At 47.3% G+C, this 19375-nt stretch overlaps 2 protein-coding genes and 1 non-coding gene across 4 annotated transcripts in view; 1 reads left to right on the forward strand and 2 right to left on the reverse strand.

Annotated features, from left to right (window-relative positions):
* RBAK (RB associated KRAB zinc finger) overlaps positions 1 to 1898 on the reverse strand; it is a 40914-nt gene extending 39016 nt beyond the window's left edge. The window contains exon 1 of the mRNA XM_043559614.1: positions 1814 to 1898. The gene's annotated coding sequence lies outside the window, so the exon portion shown is untranslated. The remainder of the gene's footprint in view (positions 1 to 1813) is intronic.
* Positions 242 to 17632, forward strand: ZNF12 (zinc finger protein 12). 2 transcript variants are annotated; one of them, XM_043559612.1, is made up of 5 exons: positions 242 to 2401; positions 3333 to 3397; positions 9008 to 9134; positions 9385 to 9480; positions 13495 to 17632. In XM_043559612.1, the coding sequence occupies exons 1-5, from the start codon at positions 1762 to 1764 to the stop codon at positions 15342 to 15344; spliced, it is 2778 nt and encodes a 925-aa protein (XP_043415547.1). In that variant the 5' UTR covers positions 242 to 1761; the 3' UTR covers positions 15345 to 17632. The 2 variants fall into 2 exon arrangements, with proteins under 2 accessions (XP_043415547.1, XP_043415548.1); XM_043559613.1 differs by lacking the exons at positions 242 to 2401; positions 9008 to 9134; positions 9385 to 9480.
* TRNAL-UAA lies at positions 11753 to 11837 on the reverse strand. The gene has a single exon. It is a non-coding gene; the product is annotated as a tRNA-Leu (tRNA).
* Positions 17633 to 19375: the final 1743 nt, after the last annotated feature.

Here is a 19375-nt window from a genome sequence, read left to right on the forward strand (position 1 = left end):
TCAATCTCCAGCCCCCTGCCTTCCTCCAGAGACTGAGCTGATATCATGTGGTTCAAAGCCCCAACCCTGTTGGTCTTCCTGGCATGGCTGGCTCCTATCCTGAGTCACCTTGTGAGCATAAACTCAGTTTTGGTCCAAGAGGCTCATGATGAGTAACAGACACTGCTAGCATTCAGGAAATTCCAAAGATTTAGAGGCTCTCTCCCAGGAACCAGGGACAGGGACAAGATAAATTCTTTTTTTTTATTTTTAATTTTTAAATTTACATCCACGTTATTAGCATATAGTGCAACAATGATTTCAGGAGCAGATTCCTTAATGCCCCTTCCCCATTTAGCCCATCCCCCCTCCCACAAGCCCTCCAGTAACCCTCTGTTTGTTCTCCATATGTAAGAGTCTCTTATGTTTTTCCCCCTCCCTGTTTTTATATTATTTTTGCTTCCCTTCCCTTGTGTTCACCAGATAAGTTCTTTATACAACACGCTGGCCATGGTCAGGGGTCTGGCAGAACTCAGGTGGTCAGGGAAGGTAAACATTTTAGGACAGATATATCATGGGAGATATTTGAGACACTGAAGAAATAAGGATTGAAATAATGGGGTACTCACAGGGATTTGGGATATCTTAGGAGACATGAGAAATTAGGAGATGAATGTAGTCGTCTATATAGAAGCAGCTAATGACAGTGAGCAACTGAATAAAGAGAGGCCAAAGAAAAAATGTGTGGGGTGGGGGTGCAGTGCTGGTAAATGAGATCAGCTAATAAGCATGGAGCAATTTCAGAAAGTGAAACCACCAAGGCAAGAAGAGCCACAAGGACAACAGCATCAAATTACAGAAGCTCTAGGAGAGGGACAGCATTCAGACATCGGATGCAGTTGATGGACTGAGGGCAGCAAAAAGACTAGATTCACCAGACATGGAAACAAAGAGGAGAAACAGTCTGACAGGAACAGCTTGGAAACAGATACAACTTATGACACACCTAGGAATTAAAACATATATTTAAGAAGCTCTAGGTCTCTGCAGGATGGTAGGTGAGGGCAGATTAGGAAATCGCTAAAATGAAACAGCTGAATGAAGAGACACAAGAAACAGGACAATGGATTCAAACAATAAAGCAATAACAAACAGGCAAGAAAACAGATGGTCAGGTAACTGATGACAGGGTGAGATTCGGGAGTGTTTGGGAAACAGAGAGCATGGTGCAGAGCACCATGCTTTCAGCCAAGACACCTCAAGAACCTGGGATCAGGACTGATCCAGTTGAAGAGGGGTGGGGGGTGGGAGGGGCAACGCCGCTGAGAAGGGGGTGAGGCTTAAGAAATTTGTAGGACAAAGAGGTGGACCAGCTGAGAAAGTGGGAGATCCTGGAGGCAACCGAAGGCTGAGAAGGACTAAGAATCTGGGAGCTGCTTCGGAAATGTGAGCTGATGTCACAAGGATGTGTGGCTCTCAATGGTGGGAAAGTCAGGAACAGGTAGAAAAAGAAGAACAAAGAAGAGTCAGAACAGCTAGGCTACGGTGGCTGTGGCAAAAGGAACTGTCTCCGGGGTCTGAAAGGACTGACTCAGTGACAAACAAGGGGTGGTCGCTTTGTAAAGACAAAACACTGAGAAAACTATAAAAGAAAAAGGTAGGAGTGACACAGGGAGGGTCCAGCAGGCAACTCAAGGGCCCCTGTCTCTTCAGCTACTCCCATCCTCTCAGCTTTTCCGGTAACATGCAGCCACATATCCTTTACAGCGACTTGCATGCTAGATGAGGTGGGGATTTCTGAGACGTCCCCTAACGTGTGGGCGCTTAGACTTACGGGAAACAGAGTCCGGGTATTGGTCCCGCTCTCGAGGTGGGCTCTGTCAGGCGCACCGCCGGCGTCGTCCTGCGCATGTGCAGCTCGTCCAGTGTGCGTGTTCGCGCACGCGCAGTGCCGCCGCGCCGCTCTCGCTTCCTGTCCGTGCCCAGGTCACCGCTGGCCGTGCTTCCCAGGCTTCGGCCTCAGGCGGGCAAGGAACCCTGGGCCTGCGGGGCTGCACGCCGTCCGTCCGGGCCGGCACCCAGCGGGCGCCGAGCTGTGCGGGCCGGGCGGAGTCTCGAGCGGAGACCCCCAAGCGCGAGCCCCGGAGCCCGCGGGCTGGGCCGGAGTGGCCGGGCGGGCGGCGGCGGCGGCGCAGAGCGTTGGGATCGGGCCCGGCCCGTTTGCACCCGCGGCGGCCCGGCCGAGGCTCGCGGTACGGCGAGGCCCCAGGCGGCCGATTCGGGCCCCGAGAGGGTCTTCGGCCCGAAGTGAACTTGTCCCGGAGGCTCAGATCCGGCTCCTCCGGAACGGCGGCCCCGGGAGGCGCCGCGCCAGCTCCGGAGCCCTCGGGAGCCTCGGGGCAGCTCGGCAGGTCCCGACGAGGTAGGTCGTGGGCTTTCGGGTCTCCAGGCGGTTGTGCATCTTGTGGGCCGCGCCGCAAACCGAGGGCGCGAGCGGCGGCCAGGGAGGGATGGGCTCTCCCCGGGACTCGTGGGGCCCGGGTTTCCTGGGAGCGCAGGGGGTCCCCGCGTGGGCTGCGGACGTTGTGTGTCCGCTCCGTTCTCCAGTCCCGATACCCCTTGCTCCGCGTGCCGCCCTCTCCGGCTTCCAAGCGGGTCTCTAAGCGCCCCTGAGCACCTGTGCTGTGTGCTCTGTGTGCCGACCGCGCCGGGCTCTGCCCTGTGGCATCCGCCAGTGTAGTGCAGGACAAGCCTGCGAGGGTTTGCTGCTGCTGCGGCCGCGGCCGCTGGGGTGACAGAGGAGGAGGTTGGGCCTGAGAAGGGAGGTGGCTCTTGCAGGGTGACCGAGTCTATGGGTGGGATTGTGGATGCGACTCAACTCCTCGGCCAATGTGCTGTCCACTCTGTTACGTTTTAAGTCAAAGTAAGTTTCTTAACAAAAGATCCTTTTGAGTAGCACGTTCAAGTGTCTACAAATGATTTAAAGACAGCCATGCGGGTGCACATCTTTTTACTCAGACCATCCTGCATCCTGTTCTGATCTTAAGTAGTTAAAAGCATGGCTAGAAAATAGATGACTATAACAGAATTTCTTTTTGTATCTTCTTTTGAATGATGGAGGTTTATCTCAATAGGATACAGTGTTCATTCTGAGAAACACATCCACTCAGTGACCATATAGTCAGGTGCCAGTTGCAGACAGGTGGGTGCTCCCTCCTTATTCTTCCAGTTAACTTCTGAAGATTTAAAGGGACAGTTCCCCCACAGGTTTCTTCCATGGAACTTTCCAGGAGAGCACTTTCTTGGCAGTGGAGATCACATACACCTTCATCGCTTCTCTTTTCTTTTCCCAGGTCTGCCCCTACTTTCATTGTTGCCCATGTTTTTACAAGAGGAGCAGAAGATGAGTAGATCTGTGGTAAGTGTTTCTGTTTAATGTATTTATTCCCCACTTCCTTTTGTAATATCCCCTAGGAGATGAATAGTTTAGACTTTAAAGGGGAAGGTAGAGATAGAAAAGAGATATGATTGGTCAGACACGGAGTACCAGCGTGGCAGCAAGCATTTCTGTCGTGTTCACATGTGTGGATAGCACGATCCTTCAGAGCCTTGAAAGCCAAAGTGCAGGGCCTCCTTGATCTGCTTGACATTCATTGAAAAAAATGACCAATGCCATTTGTTACTGGACTGACACTGACCTGTTGAGAAACAGGTTTGTTTTCTCAAGGGTTTTGCAGTTTCTTTGACCATCTCACTTTAATTGTGACCAGGCTCCCTAAATGGCAGCCCCTAAACCACGGCTGTTGGTGCCTTACTTGTGCCTCCTGTAAGCTGAGACATACTGGTCCAGGGATCACCTAGTGCATATAATTTTTCTGGAAACTACAACATCATTCCATAGATACATTGTTTTTACTGCTTGATCCAGGGGTAAAATGAGGATACTCTGGAGGAATGGCCTTCTCACCCTCCAGTAAGTCTTGCTAAATCTTTTTCTATGCTAGCCTATCTGGTGTGCATCTCAGACTGTGCCGTCATGTCTCTGTCAAAGATTGCTTAGTTTCTATTCATGTTTTCTCCTGCAGTCTTGGTTCTGTCCCTGCCTGTCCCCAGAACCTGCCCCAGTAAAGGTTACCCATGAGCTAATGTACAAAGCCAGCGATTTGCCAGTCCTTGCCTTGGACTGCTCTGCTGGCTTTCCATCTTCAAGGTCTGCTCTGTTGGTTCTATGACAAACCTCTTCTACTCTCTTCCTGACTGATCTGCCCTGTTCATGTGCTGTTTTTTCCATCCCTGGCTCACGACCTTTATACCTGTCTGACTTACCCTCCTGTGCTCTGAACTGCCCACTCTGTCCATTCTTCCACATGGATCAGATGCCTCTGCCCAGCCACCTACCAGCGTTTCCATGGAGGTTGTCCAAAGGACACCTCAGGTTAATAGTAATTATTTGTAGCCCCCACCTATGCCTTCTGCTCTCGTCCCTGTCGGCTCTTTGTTCTACTGAGCAGCCTGTCACTGAATCCAGAAAAATGGGATTCTTTCTAATCTCTTTCTTCATTCTCTGTTACCACATTTGCTTGTTCATATTCTTGTTATATTCTTTTTTTGTTTGTTTTAGAGAGAGAGAGAGAGAGAGAGAGAGAGCGAGGGAGCTCTAGCAGGGGAGAGGGGTAAAGAGAGAGAGAGAGAGAGAAAGAGAGAGAGAGAAGGTCTAGCAGGCTCCACGTTGAGCCCCGACATGGGGCTTAATCCTATGACCCTGGGATGACCTGAGCTGAAATCAAGAGTCGGACGCTCAACCAAGTGAGCCACCAGGTGGCCCACAGTAGGTCATTTTTAGAGCAGTTTAGGTTCATCTGAAAATTAAGCAGACAGTACAGAGATCCCATCACTCCTCCATGTCTCAGATTCCCTTATTAACATCTTACATTAGTGTGGTACACTGTTTCAGTGGATGGGCCAGTGTTGATACATTATTATCTGAAGTCCAGAGTTGATGTTAGTTTGCTCCTTGTATGGTTCAGGTTTTGACGTCTGTAAGATGGCGTATGTCCACTGTGACAATATCATACAGAACAGGTTTACTGCCCTGAAAGTTCCCTGGGCACCACATGTTCATTCTTTCCTCCCCCAGTCTCTGGCAATTACGAGCTTCTACGCTGTGTGTATGGTTTTGCCCTTCTCAGGATTTCACATACAGGTGACCTTTGCACAACACGGGTCTGAACTGTTTGGGTTTGCTTATCCATGGATATTTTTCAATAGATACAGCATGGGACCATAAAGGTATCTTCCTCATGATTTTCTTGATATTTTCTGTATTTTTTCGTTGTAAAAATGCAGTCTGGCATTCACATAATGTAAAAAACACGTGTTAATCGACTGTTGAGGTTTTCAGTAAGGCTTCTGGTCAGCAGCATGCCATTAGTAGTTAGTTTGGCAGAAGTCCAAAGTTATATGTGGACTTTCAACTGTGGGGGGGGGGGGGTGGTCAGTGTCCCTCACCCCCGCATCATTCAGTGGTCAGCTACTGTTGGGAGTCATACAGCCTGTAGCTTTTTCAGACTGGCCTATTTCTGGTTTTATGTGAAATGCCTGTTCGCATCCACTGCTAGTCTCTCTGTCCCTATACTATCTTGTTTGTTGTGCTTTTCTTCTTGACTTACAAAGGAGTCTTGTTTCACATTTTGTCTGTTTGGATCATGTTAGTAAACATTTTCTTCCGAGTTTATTTGTCTTTTTACTTTATTTTCCAGCCTTACTATATAGTCCTCTAATGTTTTCATTTTGACGAGTTGAATACTGTACATTTTTTAAATTTCTCAAAATTTGTGTGGGTAGGACTCCTAGTTCCAGAGTGCCCTCAGCAGTCAGCACTGGAGCTGCCACTTCGTTAGTAGACGGTCCACGGTGGTGAGTGGGGAGGACTTCATGGTGTTTCCCTCTTATTTCTGTGCGTTCTTGGTTTTCCTCTCCTGGCTCTGGATGACCGCCGCAGTTGCTGTCCTTGGACGGGCCGCGGACTGGTGTACTGACTTCCTGACTCTGCAGGCCTCACATGTCTGAGAATGTCTTTCTTTTTCCTGGATGTTCAAGAGGAGTCTGGCTCAGTGGGGACCCTTGGACTGCAGTCTTCCCGCCCCAGTAGGCTCTCGCTGTTCTCTGTTGTTTGGGCCCCAGCAAGGCATGTGAGCTCTGTGACATGCGGAGGTGGCTGTGACACACAAGGGCCCCTTGTAAAGTCATTTTGCACTTGGGTCTTTGTCTGCAATCCTCTGAGGGGGTCTCTTTCTCTGTCAGTCTTTACTGATGGAATGCCAGTGCTGTGCCCTTCTAGCCACTGCTGAAAGGAGTCTCAGAAAGGTAAAGAAAACCTGTTCTCCCTCCCCCACACCAGGGGAGAGAGCAGCGCTGTCTGCATCAGAAACCTTCTGACAACATGGCAGCTTGAGATGTTCACGGGGTGTTGTTACCCTCATGTCTGACGGTCTGGCTTGTGTGAAACTGTAGCCAGCCCTGCATTCTTGATTACAAAGCCATCTCTGGAATATGAGCTGTACTGAGTGTTAAGACAGCAAAGGTTGTTCCTTTTTGAAACTGACCTAAAATCCCTAAATGCAGTTTCTGACTGGTTTCTTAATTTGTTAACCAGGTTTTCTGAAACCCATTTTCCTTGAGTTTAAAGTGCTTTTGTAAAGCTGCTTGCTTGAAGCTGGGGAAAGAACAGTGTAGTTTTCTCCCTTTGCACATGAACGTGAACTTGGGCAAACTACTCAAACCCGTCACAAAGAAAAAATTCAGTTTGGAACATTCACGATAATGCTCTTTTTAAGGAGCATCACTGCAGTTATTTTACGTGCATTACAAACAACAAAAATTGTAATTTTTTTCCTAGTGTGCTTCCCCCCCAATAAGACCAAAATGCAAGCATTAAAAAAGTCCGCGCAAATTGCACATTTTGTGAAATTACACACGCAAAGCCAGAAGTTAGAATAAGATGTACATTGTTCTGTTTATTCATTGAAATGAAACTACGTCCTGTTTCAATCCCTTGCTCTTTTGCTTTTGGTAATAACTTTTGACACGTGAACTTCTGGATGATCTTCGTGAGGGCGGCTGCAGTTGTGGCTGGAGGTGTCTGAATGAAGGCCGGGCAGAGCTTCTGGAATACCTCCTTACTGTATCTCCAGGACTGTCTCCTCACAGACCGGGCCTGGGCAGTTCTGCACACAGATTAGTCTGGCCTGGGTGGGAACCACCTCTTACAGCACCCAGTGCCCTGTCAGCAGTTGGTGCTCGGACCTGGACACCTTTACCTGGTCCCTGGTGTCCCTGTACCTGGAGCCTGGGAGAATAACAGGTTCAGGTGACCAGGTGTCTCAGGGAATCTTGCCAACAGGATGCGTCCTGCACTCTTTGATCGTTACGTGTTAAATATTTTAGATTTTCAGTCAATGTCAGGAGTTTGTCATTCTCTCAAATGGCCCCTGAGCAGGACACAGCCTTCTCCTTCCACACCACTCCTTACATGCCTTGTCAGATCACTGGAGCCTTTTTGCTTTTAATGTACTGGCACTGTTTTATAATCCCTCCTTGGCAACTGCATAAATCTGACAGCCTCATTGGCTTTAGTTGTTTAAATTTATTTCTGTGTTTTCTGGTTAATTTTTGTCCTTATTTGGAAAGAGCGATAAGATCCGTAATGGATAATCAACAGTAACCTGAGGTGTCATTATGTCCAGAGAACTTAGTTCAGGGCTTTCCATGGATTAGCCCTTTTGATACTGGCATTATGATACTTGACAGGTACCATTGTTACCTTTATCTCAATTAGTGATACTGAGGGATGGTTGTAATAACTGGTGTATTTGAGTGGGAACAGTTTATTCAGAAGATCCATATTTAAAGGTTTGGCTTGGGCAGTCTCTGGGTCTGTTTGCCCCTCCTTGGGACCAAGCTCCGGCTCCCCTGGAATGTGTAAATGGGCAGAAAGGGGATTCCTTCTGGGCTTCCCAGCTAGGAATTAGGGACAATTGAACAGGCTATCACTGACAGTTTACGTGGCAGCCATGGTCAGGCCTGCTAGACATACCTTGCGATAAAATACACAACTCACAGGGTGCCTGCGAGGCTCAGTTGGTTGAGCGTCTGACTCTTGATTTCGGCTCAGGTCAAGATCTCACAGTTTGTGAGATTGAGCCCCACATCGGGCTCTGCGCTGACAGCATGGAGCCTGCTTGGGATTCTCTCTCCCTCTCCCTCTCCCTCTCCCCTTCCCCTGCTCACTTACTTTCTCTGTCTCTCAAAATAAATAAAAAACATTAAAAAAAAACACACACACACAACAAGGATGTGTGTTGCCTGGCTTCTTCCTTTGCCAGTTGTGGCAAATATCACAGATCAGCTCCTTCCATGCACAGGAGGATCAGGTTGACTGAGAACAGTGGTTGAATTTCAGCCACTGTTGAGCTTGGATCTGGGACACGTGTCTAGAGTTTAGGAGAGAGGTCTGGCCTGGTGGTAAAGGTTTGCGAAACGCTGACATACTCACAGCAGGTTGCAGATAGCAAAGTGTAAAAGACCAAAGATGGAGCCCCAGGCCCTCTAACTTCAGGATGTCTTGGAGAACAGGGGAGCCAGCAAAGGAGACAGAAGGGAGTCAGCAGGGGAGGTCAAAGGAGAGCCAACATCAGTAATGTTCTGGAAGCAAAAAGGAGGAGCAAAGCGCACCCTGCATTTCTCTGAGTGCCTCTCAGGCCTGTGCCCCTTGGCACAGGGGCTGTGTCTGCTGGTCTTCGTGTCCCCAGCAGCCAGGACTGTCCATGGCTCGCTCACAGTGCAAGATGGTATTTTCTGTTTTTGGTGACTACTGAATGAGTTCATCCTAGTGTATTTCTGATTTATTTTCTTTCCATGATAAAGGAGATAACAGTGTTTGTAGTTCACTTGACCAGTGAGTTTGGTAAGCTCTTATCCCCGTATGCCTTCTCTACCTCATCTGGTTCCGATCATGGTACCATTACAGGGGCCAGTGTCATTCAGGGATGTGGCCGTGGACTTCACCCAGGAGGAGTGGCAGTATCTGGATCCTGAGCAGAAGACCACCTACCGGGACGTGATGCTGGAGAACTACAGCCACCTCGTCTCTGTGGGTGAGGAGAGCCCGCTCTCTCGATTGCTAAGATACATGGGATTTCCCTCAGATGTACCGACTGTAACTTTGAATTTGATGGGACAAATGTGAGTGGTCTGTTTTGGGCACCAGGCAGGGCCTTTGGTCTTCACCTCCCCAGTGCAAGGCTCTGATTGTGGTGCAGCTCATAAGGCAGCACCGTTCTCAGACGATGAGAGACCCGGCAGCCCAGCAGTGAGGCTCAAGTTCTCTCTCATTTCTATTAACAGGCTGTCACATTATCAAACCGGAAGTTATCATCAAGTTGGAACAAGGAGAAGAGCCATGGATAGTAGAAGGAGAATTCCTACCACACAGTTACCCAGGTGTGTTAGTGCAGGCAGTGCGGAGACTGGTAACTCGGAAGTGTTTTTCCCCAGGAATCTCTCATGGTCCTGAGCCTGTAGAAGGGACTACAGACAGTTGTGTGTGTGCTCTAGCTACCCAAGCCTCACTCCCGGAGGCTTCCTCCTTCCCCATGAGAACTGGTGTTTGCAGAGCTTTTCCGTGCTTTGCCTCTCCCCGGAGCCCAGACCCCGCGGCTCCCTTCTCCCTGCTGAGCCTCGGGTCTTGCTTGCTCCATGGCATTTGCAGTGGCCCGTTATCATGGCTTCTTTCAGGTTTTAGGCATTCGTGTCTGTCATGAAAAAGTAACTGACAGGACTCGTAGGTTTCTTGCCACCTTCCTTACTTCTTCCTCTTTTCTGTGAGATGCCTCAGACAGGTCTCTGTCCCGTTTCGTGTCTCCCTTTACTGAGGTCAGATTCCAAACCCCCATCCTGTGCCTGAGCCAGTGAGTTTGGTGCACCTCTGCCATTGGTGCGCCTGTGTGCTGCTCATCTGTCCCGAGATCCAACCCTTCTTGAGCTGGGTGACAGCAGTGTCTGGGCCTCCTGTCTGCCCCAGACATGCGTGTCCATCTTGTCCCTTACTCACCGTGCTGTCCTGTCCTAGTGGGTGCTCAGTGAGTGTGGTGCACGGGAATGAGTTATGATTCCTTTCCCTCCATGCTCCAGAAATGTTTCTGAAGGCTCTGCTTCCCCCTTTGCTGGGTTCTGCTTCCTGAGTTCTTCAAAGGGCTTCTCCTGCCTTTAGGGTTGTTGTTTGCCTGTTTGTTTTATGCTTTACCATTCCTGTCCTCCTGTCCAATCTCCTGTGGTAGCAGCCCAGTGGTCCCTCGTGCTACGTGCACTTGCAAGATGCATTCCTGGAAATTTCCAGTTGATCTTATCACTGGTCTTTCAGGATGAGCCTTCAGGGGTTTCCCTGCTGCTACTGAAAGGAAGTGTAAATTCCTCGTCTTCCCTGTGGTGCCTGGGAAATTAATTTTCTGTTGTTTCCCAGAACTCTTGCTAAATCCACTGGGTCCTCCTAAATGTCTTCTGTTCATGTGGTTATTGTCCCTTTTGCTTTAATTTGGAGGGGAGTGCTCTGTTTGCCAGATAACAGCACATTCTTCCAGATAACTGAGCACAGGGCCCAGGTTTTCTGCCCCTCCTTGAAGCTTTTCCTTCCAGCTCTTATTATTATTTCGGTCTCTTCCTTGTCTCAAGGTGACTCTGCCTCAGGGCCATACCTTGAAAAAAGTTAGGTCTGATCAAGTAATCTTACTTGATATTATATATATTTTGCTTGACTTCTTTCTTTCCCAAATTATAATCCTATAAAGAAAAGGGTATGTTCTCCTCGCCAAAGTATGTAACATGTAGTCCACATTGAGTGTGTGTGGAGTCCAGTAGGTGAAAGAACTTTCTTGTCCATCTATTGAGAAGTAATTGATAAGCGGTGCTAAATATTCATACCTGGGTCACATCCCCATTTATTCTGCAGGTGCTTGAAAGATACCCAGAGGTTTCAGATCAAAAGCAACAGCTCTGATTTCAGTTCAGGGGTTCAAAGGAAATAGTGAGTAGTCATACTTTCTAAGAGACAGGATTTGGTTAAGAAAAGAGAGTTGTGTGGTATAATTTACAACTCAGGATTTCAGGGGCGCTTGGCTGACTCAGTCAGTAGAGCACACGACTTTTAATCTCAGGTTCATGAGTTCAAGCCCCACACTGGGCACAGAGCCTACTTAAAAGAAACAAAGAGACCCTCAGCATTTCATGTGGAATGTTGATGTTCCAGGCTGAACCACCGTGCTTAAGGCCTTGTATGGGGAGTAGTTATTTTCAACTTTAAGGGGAAATGGATCTAATTGAGGTGAGAAGGGACTTGAGAAGATTTTGTTTGTTTTATTAAAAAAAATTTTTTTTTTTAAATTTTTTTTTTCAATGTTTATTTATTTTTGGGACAGAGAGAGACAGAGCATGAACGGGGGAGGGGCAGAGAGAGAGGGAGACACAGAATCAGAAACAGGCTCCAGGCTCTGAGCCATCAGCCCAGAGCCCGACGCGGGGCCCGAACTCACAGACCACGAGATCGTGACCTGGCTGAAGTCGGACGCTTAACCGACTGCGCCACCCAGGCGCCCCTAAAAAAAATTTTTTTTAATGTTTATTCATTTTTGAGAGACAGAGACAGCTTGAGCGACAGAGGGTCAGAGAGAGGGAGACACAGAATCGGAAGCAGGCTCCAGGCTCTGAGCTGTCAGCACAGAGCCCGACGTGGGGCTCGAACCCACCAACCACGAGATCATGACCTGAGCTTAAGTCAGATGCTTAACCAACTGAGCCACCCAGGCGCTCCGTTGTTTGTTTTTTTAAAGCATGGAACTCTCTGAAAGACAGGTCTTGAGTAGATCAAGGCTGGAAGCCAAGCAGACTGAATAAAGAAATAGAAGCTGAGACTTGTGGTTGAAAGGAGCTGGGCACTGTTGGCACACCATAGCTGTCTCAGAAGCACATGGTGCCTGGGACGGAGGGTCAGGCCCCCTCCCCCACACCTAACTGCCCTGGGATGGGTCCTCTGCCACCTCTGTCTAGCAAATAGCTTGGTTTCCCTGGGGCAGAAATTCTTCTTCGTAGGCTGGTATAAACCTAGGGTGGAATCACACTGTGAATCCGGGCAAAAAGTATTCTCTGTCAGACTTTTTCCCTCGTTTTACCTGTTGATGTTTTGGCAGTGCACTCAGGGAATTGTAGGTTTTGGAGGACAAGGCTGGTACGGTTTCATCTGATGTAGATGACAGCAAGCACGGCCGTCAAGTTCATCCAAAAACTTGTTAAGATAAGTAAAAATAAAGGTCACTGTTTTAGGAACAGTTTGGGGAATCTGATTTTTAAGGTTTGTAAATGAAACCAAATGAAAGTCACGAGTGGCGAAGCCTATTCACATTCAGAATTAAGGGACAGTGTGGTATGTCAGAGGCAAGACTAGTTTAAGGGAATCGCCAGGAGTCTGAAAATGGGAAAAATAGTTGCGAAACTCACAGAGCATGTGTTTTGTGCCAGATGCTGTTCTGAGCACTTTATGAGTTTATGTATGTAATCTCACGGCAGCCTGATAAAGTAGGTACCGTTGTCTCCGTCTCACCCCTGGATGATCCTGAATCATAGGTGACTTAAGTACTTGCTGGTCACCCAGCCACAGTGCATGCTGCACCGTCCAAATAAGAACAAATAGAGTTTCATGGTCAGAATCAGTTCAGTGTAAATCATAGTATCAATAGAGTGTTTACAAAATCTTAAACTTCTGAAGGGCTGGCATGCTCCGAGTTCCTGGGACTCGCCTTTCAAGTGAAACAGAACCAGAGGGATGTTACTCTAAACACAAGGAGGTTTGGGCGCACGCTGATTTGGCCCCACTGTGCGGAAGCTGAAACGAAAGAAAGTAGTGTGGAAGGATCTAGGCTGGTCAAAATGCTGTCACAGAAATCTCAGTAAAAAGCGATGGTGCCTGAGCCTGTGATCATCTCCCCCAACTTGATGGGAAACGGTGTGGCACAAAGTGCTGGGCTCCTCCCCTCCCCAACTGCTTCCTGAGGCATCTGTGTACCCCAGCTTGCCTGGGAGCACTCCTCATTCATCCCCGTTTGCTGTGCTGTGAGTCCTCTCATATCTGCCTGTCAGCTGCTCATCCACCATCCCTTGTCTTCCCATCCCTGCTCTGTGTTTACATTTCACCTTCTCTACCCAGTTTTGAACAAAACCTTATAAAGCAGCAAAGATCAAAGGTGCTTGAGCTTTTCCCTTTTTCTGACCTCAGAGGTATGTGTGTATGTGCGCATGCATGCATGTGTTTACCCCAAACCATGAGGGTAGGGAAAAGAAGTACACTTGGAAATATTTACATCTGCCCATGGAGCTGGCATCTACACCACGATGAAATGCTTGCATGTAAGTCACATTCCATGTCTTAATGTAGGAGATACACGAAATGTTAATTTTGCCTCTTTTTAGAAGAAGTCTGGAAAGCCGATGACCTGGTTGAAAGGGTCCAGGAGAATGAAGGCAAACATTCAAGGCAAGCTGTGTCCATCAACAAAACCCCGACTGAAGAGAGAGGTAATGTTCTCGGTAAGACTTTAAATGTGGAAACGAACCCCATTCCTTCAAGGAAAATGTCCTATAAGTGTGGCTCATGTGAAAAGAGTTTGAAGTCCATTTCAGAATATATCAGTAGTGATGGCAGCTATGCAAGAAGGAAGCCTGACGAATGTGGTGCGTGTGGGAAACCGTTTCCCCGTGTGAAGCTTGAGAAAACTCATCCAGGAGACCAATCTTACGAATTTAATCAAAGTGGGGGAGCTTATAGTCTAAACGAAGAAAGTATTTATCAGAACATTCATATTTTGGGGAAACCCTTCGAATATATTGAATGCCAGAAAGCCTTTCAGAAGGATCCAGGTTTTGCTAACCATATGGAGGAGAAGCCCTATAAGTGGAATGAATCCGAAATAGCCTTTCTTCAAATGTCCAACCTCAGTGTACACCAGAGGTCTCACATGGAAATGAAGCCCTACGAATGCAGTGCATGTGGGAAATCCTTCTGTAAAAAGTCAAAGTTTATCATACACCAGAGGACTCACACAGGAGAGAAACCTTATGAATGTAATCAGTGTGGGAAATCCTTCTGCCAGAAGGGAACCCTCACCGTCCATCAGCGCACACACACAGGGGAGAAGCCCTACGAATGTAACGAATGTGGGAAAACCTTCTACCAGAAGTTGCACCTCATTCAGCATCAGAGAACTCACTCAGGAGAGAAGCCCTACGAATGTAGTTACTGTGGGAAATCCTTCTGCCAGAAGACCCACCTCACACAGCACCAGAGAACACATTCAGGAGAGAGACCCTACGTCTGTCACGACTGTGGGAAAACCTTCTCCCAGAAGTCAGCACTGAACGACCACCAGAAGATTCACACGGGCGTGAAACTCTATAAGTGTAACGAGTGCGGGAAGTGCTTCTGCCGCAAGTCTACTCTCACCACACACCAGCGCACGCACACCGGGGAGAAGCCCTACGAATGTAACGAGTGCGGGAAGTTCTTCTCTCGGCTGTCCTATCTCACTGTGCACTACAGGACTCACTCAGGAGAGAAGCCCTACGAGTGTAATGAGTGCGGGAAGACCTTTTACCTGAACTCCGCCCTCATGCGGCATCAACGAGTGCACACCGGGGAGAAGCCCTACGAATGTAACGAGTGCGGGAAGCTCTTCTCTCAGCTGTCGTACCTCACCATCCACCACAGGACTCATTCAGGAGTGAAGCCCTACGAATGTAACGAGTGTGGGAAGACCTTCTACCAGAACTCGGCCCTTTGCAGGCACCGGAGAATCCATAAAGGAGAGAAGCCCTACGAGTGTTACATATGTGGGAAGTTCTTCTCTCAGATGTCGTACCTCACCATCCACCATCGGATCCATTCAGGAGAGAAACCGTATGAATGTAACGAGTGTGGGAAAACCTTCTGCCAGAATTCAGCCCTTAATAGACATCAGAGGACACACACGGGAGAGAAAGCCTATGAGTGTTACGAATGTGGGAAGTTCTTCTCCCAGATGTCCTATCTCACCATCCACCATCGCATCCACTCGGGAGAGAAGCCCTTTGAATGTAATGAATGTGGAAAAGCCTTCTCTCGGATGTCCTACCTCACCGTGCACTACAGGACTCATTCTGGAGAGAAGCCCTATGAATGTAACGAGTGTGGGAAAAAATTCTACCACAAGTCAGCCTTCAATAGCCATCAGAGAATTCACAGGAGAGGGAGTGTGAACGTACTGGATGTGGGAAGGCTTCTCTGAAGTCCGAGAACCCTCTCAGCGTGGTGAGCGGGCAGCTTCTGCCGTCGTCCCTCAGAGTTCACACGGGTGATGCACACGAATGAGCCTTTGTGTTAGTCAGACTTGAAATCTGAGAGTTCACAGGGTAGAGACCACAGTTGTAACAAGACCACAGTTGTAACAAGGACTCGTCGGATACCAGACTGTACGGAAGTAAACATTTATAAATATGTAGGATGTGTATGAACTTCACCGTGGACTCAAACTGTTTTACATATCAGGGAATTCATACCAAGGGAAAATCTCTCAATTTAACGAAGGTGGAAAACATACTCCTTTGGAAATTATTAATATTAAATGTTTGTGATGTAGTAACAAGCTTCTTGGAACTTGAATAACTGTTGTGAGTAAAGATACTTGTGCAAACAGAAGCTGTCAGATCAGCAGGTAGTGATCAAGACTGTAGCATCACAACTGACGCTCATACGTGAGTGTTCCTGGGAATGTAGGACTTAGGTTTTTGAGGAGTTTTTAAGTTTGTTTGTCCACTTGTTTTTAGGATGCTCCATTACAGGAATTGTGTGTTCATTTGAATCATGTTTGAAAAGCCATTGTAACCTTAGTAGAATAATTTGTAAAACATGGTAAGATTATCCATTTGAAACTGCTCCACCACGTTAGTACCCTAATACTGTCACTGAACTCGTATCTGATCGTGTATGAAGTACACTGCTTCTCCCACTCTTCCCTGTCAATGAACTAAGTCGTCTATAAAGAAGCTAATGTTTTTGTAATGTGTTCAACTTTACCTGAGTCAGCAAGAGATAGAAATCTATGCATAAAATAGAAAACCATATAGATAATTTTGTTAATGCCAGAAGTTTCCAGTAGTAAGTTTCCTATAGCACTCGTTGCATTCTCTACAGTTAAACAGAAAGACTTAAAGTATTTCCATTTGTACTAATTTTTTTTTTCGATCTGTTCTATTATTTTTTTAGTTCGGATGCCTACATAATGTGTAAGTGTGCAGAGTACACATACTGTGTAACTTAGTAATTATCCGTATTTTTACTTGATATAATAATTTTTTTAAATATTGTGCTCTACTCCTTCCTGAATGAATGAAGAACTCTTCATACGGGTTTGTGGCAGACGTTGGTGAACGACCCTCGTCACTCACTTCTTACTGTTTGCTGGCGGAGTTTGGGTATCCATTCCTCCTCATGGAATGAGGGATAGATCCTGACTAGTTTCAGTTAATAATGGTAATCCTTTTCTCATTGCCAGCCATTGGTTTAGAGTGGTCACAGGACCCAGTTCTGTGCAGATGAACAAAGGAGAGATCTGACAGGTTATCTCTGGAAAACATTCCTTCAAAGATTCGAGGGATGAATCATGCAGGGTGAAGTAGAGTCTTCTGTCGCACGTTGCCTTCTCTGCATGGGATGCCTGGTTGTGTCTTTCAAATACGGATTATAATTTAAGCATGGCCAAGCAGAAATATCAGGAGAACCTGGGACCTAGATGATGACGTTGAGCCACTGAACCAACCAGCCATGTAGCTGGGCCACCTTTGGACTGTCTCTTCTGTAGTAGACTAAATTTACTTTTATGCCAGTTGATTTTGGTTGCTCTGTTAGCCATAACTGAAGATACAAAGTTATACCTTTGTAGGAATTATGCAATTGAGAAGTGGACTTTAGGTAAATCATCTATTTAGAAGTAAGTACTGATAGAGAGCTTTATCTTAACTTTCTGTAAATTTGGATGTAAATAGTTTGAGCACTACAAATCAACTTGAAACAATTAAATGTACGTTTCCTTGAATTGTTACATCATTGACCTAAGAACCTTTAGAGCCTGATAAAGTGTCAGGTATACCTTCCTTTTTACAATGCATGACAAATTTTGTTTAGGTTAATTTATGTTATCCATGGATCATCGCTATAGTGTGAGTTGACAACATAGGTGTGGAGGGTAAGGACCTTTGCTTTCCAGTGATTAGCCGAATAGCCTCTAGTTGAATAATTGACCCCTTACGGCTGAGATGAAATGCCATATTTTCTGTGTATTTCAATCACTCGTGCCACCTGTTTTTGTTGCTTAGCACTTTCCCTCCACATTCTTCTAGATAATCGTGAGTATGCTACATAGCAGGAATGAAAAGTCTGGTAGGTTGTATAGTTTTGTGTAGGAAAATATACTCATGGTGTATTTGTGGAAATGATACCTACAAAGATTCCCACCGTAGTTTGTCATTATAGCTTTAAATACACAGTATGCATTTTAAGTAAAATACTCAAAAAGTTTCAATGCTTCACCACATTCTTCTTACCGAGTGCCTACGCATGAAAGAGCCTGGTACACATAAGTGGTCCCGGACTGCCTCTCTGATGATGGAGCAGTGTGATCTGTTCAGTTTCAAACATGTCCGTGCTCTCATATTATTACATCTCTGAAAGTAAGATCAGTGGCATGTTCTCTAATGCCACTGTTTTTCTTCTCTAGAGGCACGTAAAATCATGGTTTTAGACTTGATGGAATACAATATATGAAAAGTTTTTAACTGTCCCTGGCAAGTGTGTAAGGTAACACAGGCCCGAGTTCATAAAGAAAGCACTAGAGGGACTTGAGCCTCCCTGTGCTGCAGTAAGGACTGAAGGGGGGACTGAAAGACTTGGGGGTGAGTTGGGGGGCAGGACCTCCTGGGTGTTGTACCAGTGACCTCATAATTTGGGGTGTGAGCAGATCATGAACTCTGAGAGGGGTTTCCAGGGGCTGAGCAGAAGGCAGACCCTTCCTGGCCATGGACACGTGAGATCCCCCAATATTCTGTATCCTCCTCGAGTTAGTGAAGCGGTGGCTTACTGACTCCTTCTCATGTGGATCAAAATGAAGACGTAGTTTTAACACCAAGGCCCTATCCCCTCGGAGGCCCCCAAGTCACCTGCTTCTTTGTTCCAGGTCAGTGAGCTTGGTGGCACTGTCCATCCAGGCTCCCCAGAGAAGAATGTACAGTCCATTGGTTGTGGCCCAGCTAACTGCCAGCTTTGCAGGCTGCCTGCAGTGAAACAAAACAAGGAAATTCCTTTTCCTTCTCACAGAGATGACATCACAAACCAGCGGTGTTTCCCTTCCCTGAATTCAAAGTCCATGATTCCTGCCAAACTGACGAAGTAGCATGGGCTGCCGACTTGTTTCCCAAGCCCAACTCTGGGGTGCCAGAGAAGCCCAAGCAGTTCACACGTCCAGGGACTGCAGGGGTGCCCTGGGGGCAGATGTGGCTCTCGGCAGGGAGGTGTGAGCAGCCAGAGACAGTAGGGAGGCTGGTGCCAAGGGGAACTCGGGGACTACACGACACTGCTCTCCACTGTAGTGTCCCAAGCACATCACTGCCCACCACGGTCCTTCGTGAGACCGAAAGCAGGTGCGTCGGCCCCATCCAACTGAGATGAGGGGTGGACGCGACAGACACAGTGTGAGCTGCATCATCCCCTCCTCGTTCCACAGCCATGTCATTACCATAAGTAGGCACGTTTTTCCGGATGAAGGAGGACCTTCTGGTGATCATGTCATGTGCCAAGAGGGGGTTCCTCCTAGCTGGGGGTGGGCTTTCTCTTCTGTAACACATACGTCTGCTGAGGCCACCCTGAGGAACAGCAATAGGGGTTAGGCCTTTGCCCAGCTCCTTCCATTTGCCGAGATCTCCAGACACCTCAGCAAGAATAAATGCTGGGAGAAGACAAGTTAAGGAGTTTACCAAGAGCACACCATATGTCTCCACCACTAGTGGGATGTAGAAATCCAGATTTCAAAATGGTCTTACCAGACATCCCTTGAGAAAAGTGTATTGGTTATATGAAGCAGGAACAGTTATCCCAAAAGAGGTGGGGGAAAGGGGAAAGGGCATCAATAAATGGCATGAAGTAAATGCTTCACTAGGTGAGTTTAACTGCAGAGTGGATGCAGCCAAAAAGCCAGTTAGTGGGCTGAATGACAACGGCAAATGATTTCGCCCTGACGCCAGAAAGAAGAGATACAATGTGAAAAAT

This window comes from Prionailurus bengalensis, chromosome E3, assembly GCF_016509475.1.
Source record: "Prionailurus bengalensis isolate Pbe53 chromosome E3, Fcat_Pben_1.1_paternal_pri, whole genome shotgun sequence".
Classification (NCBI taxonomy): Eukaryota; Metazoa; Chordata; class Mammalia; order Carnivora; family Felidae; genus Prionailurus; species Prionailurus bengalensis.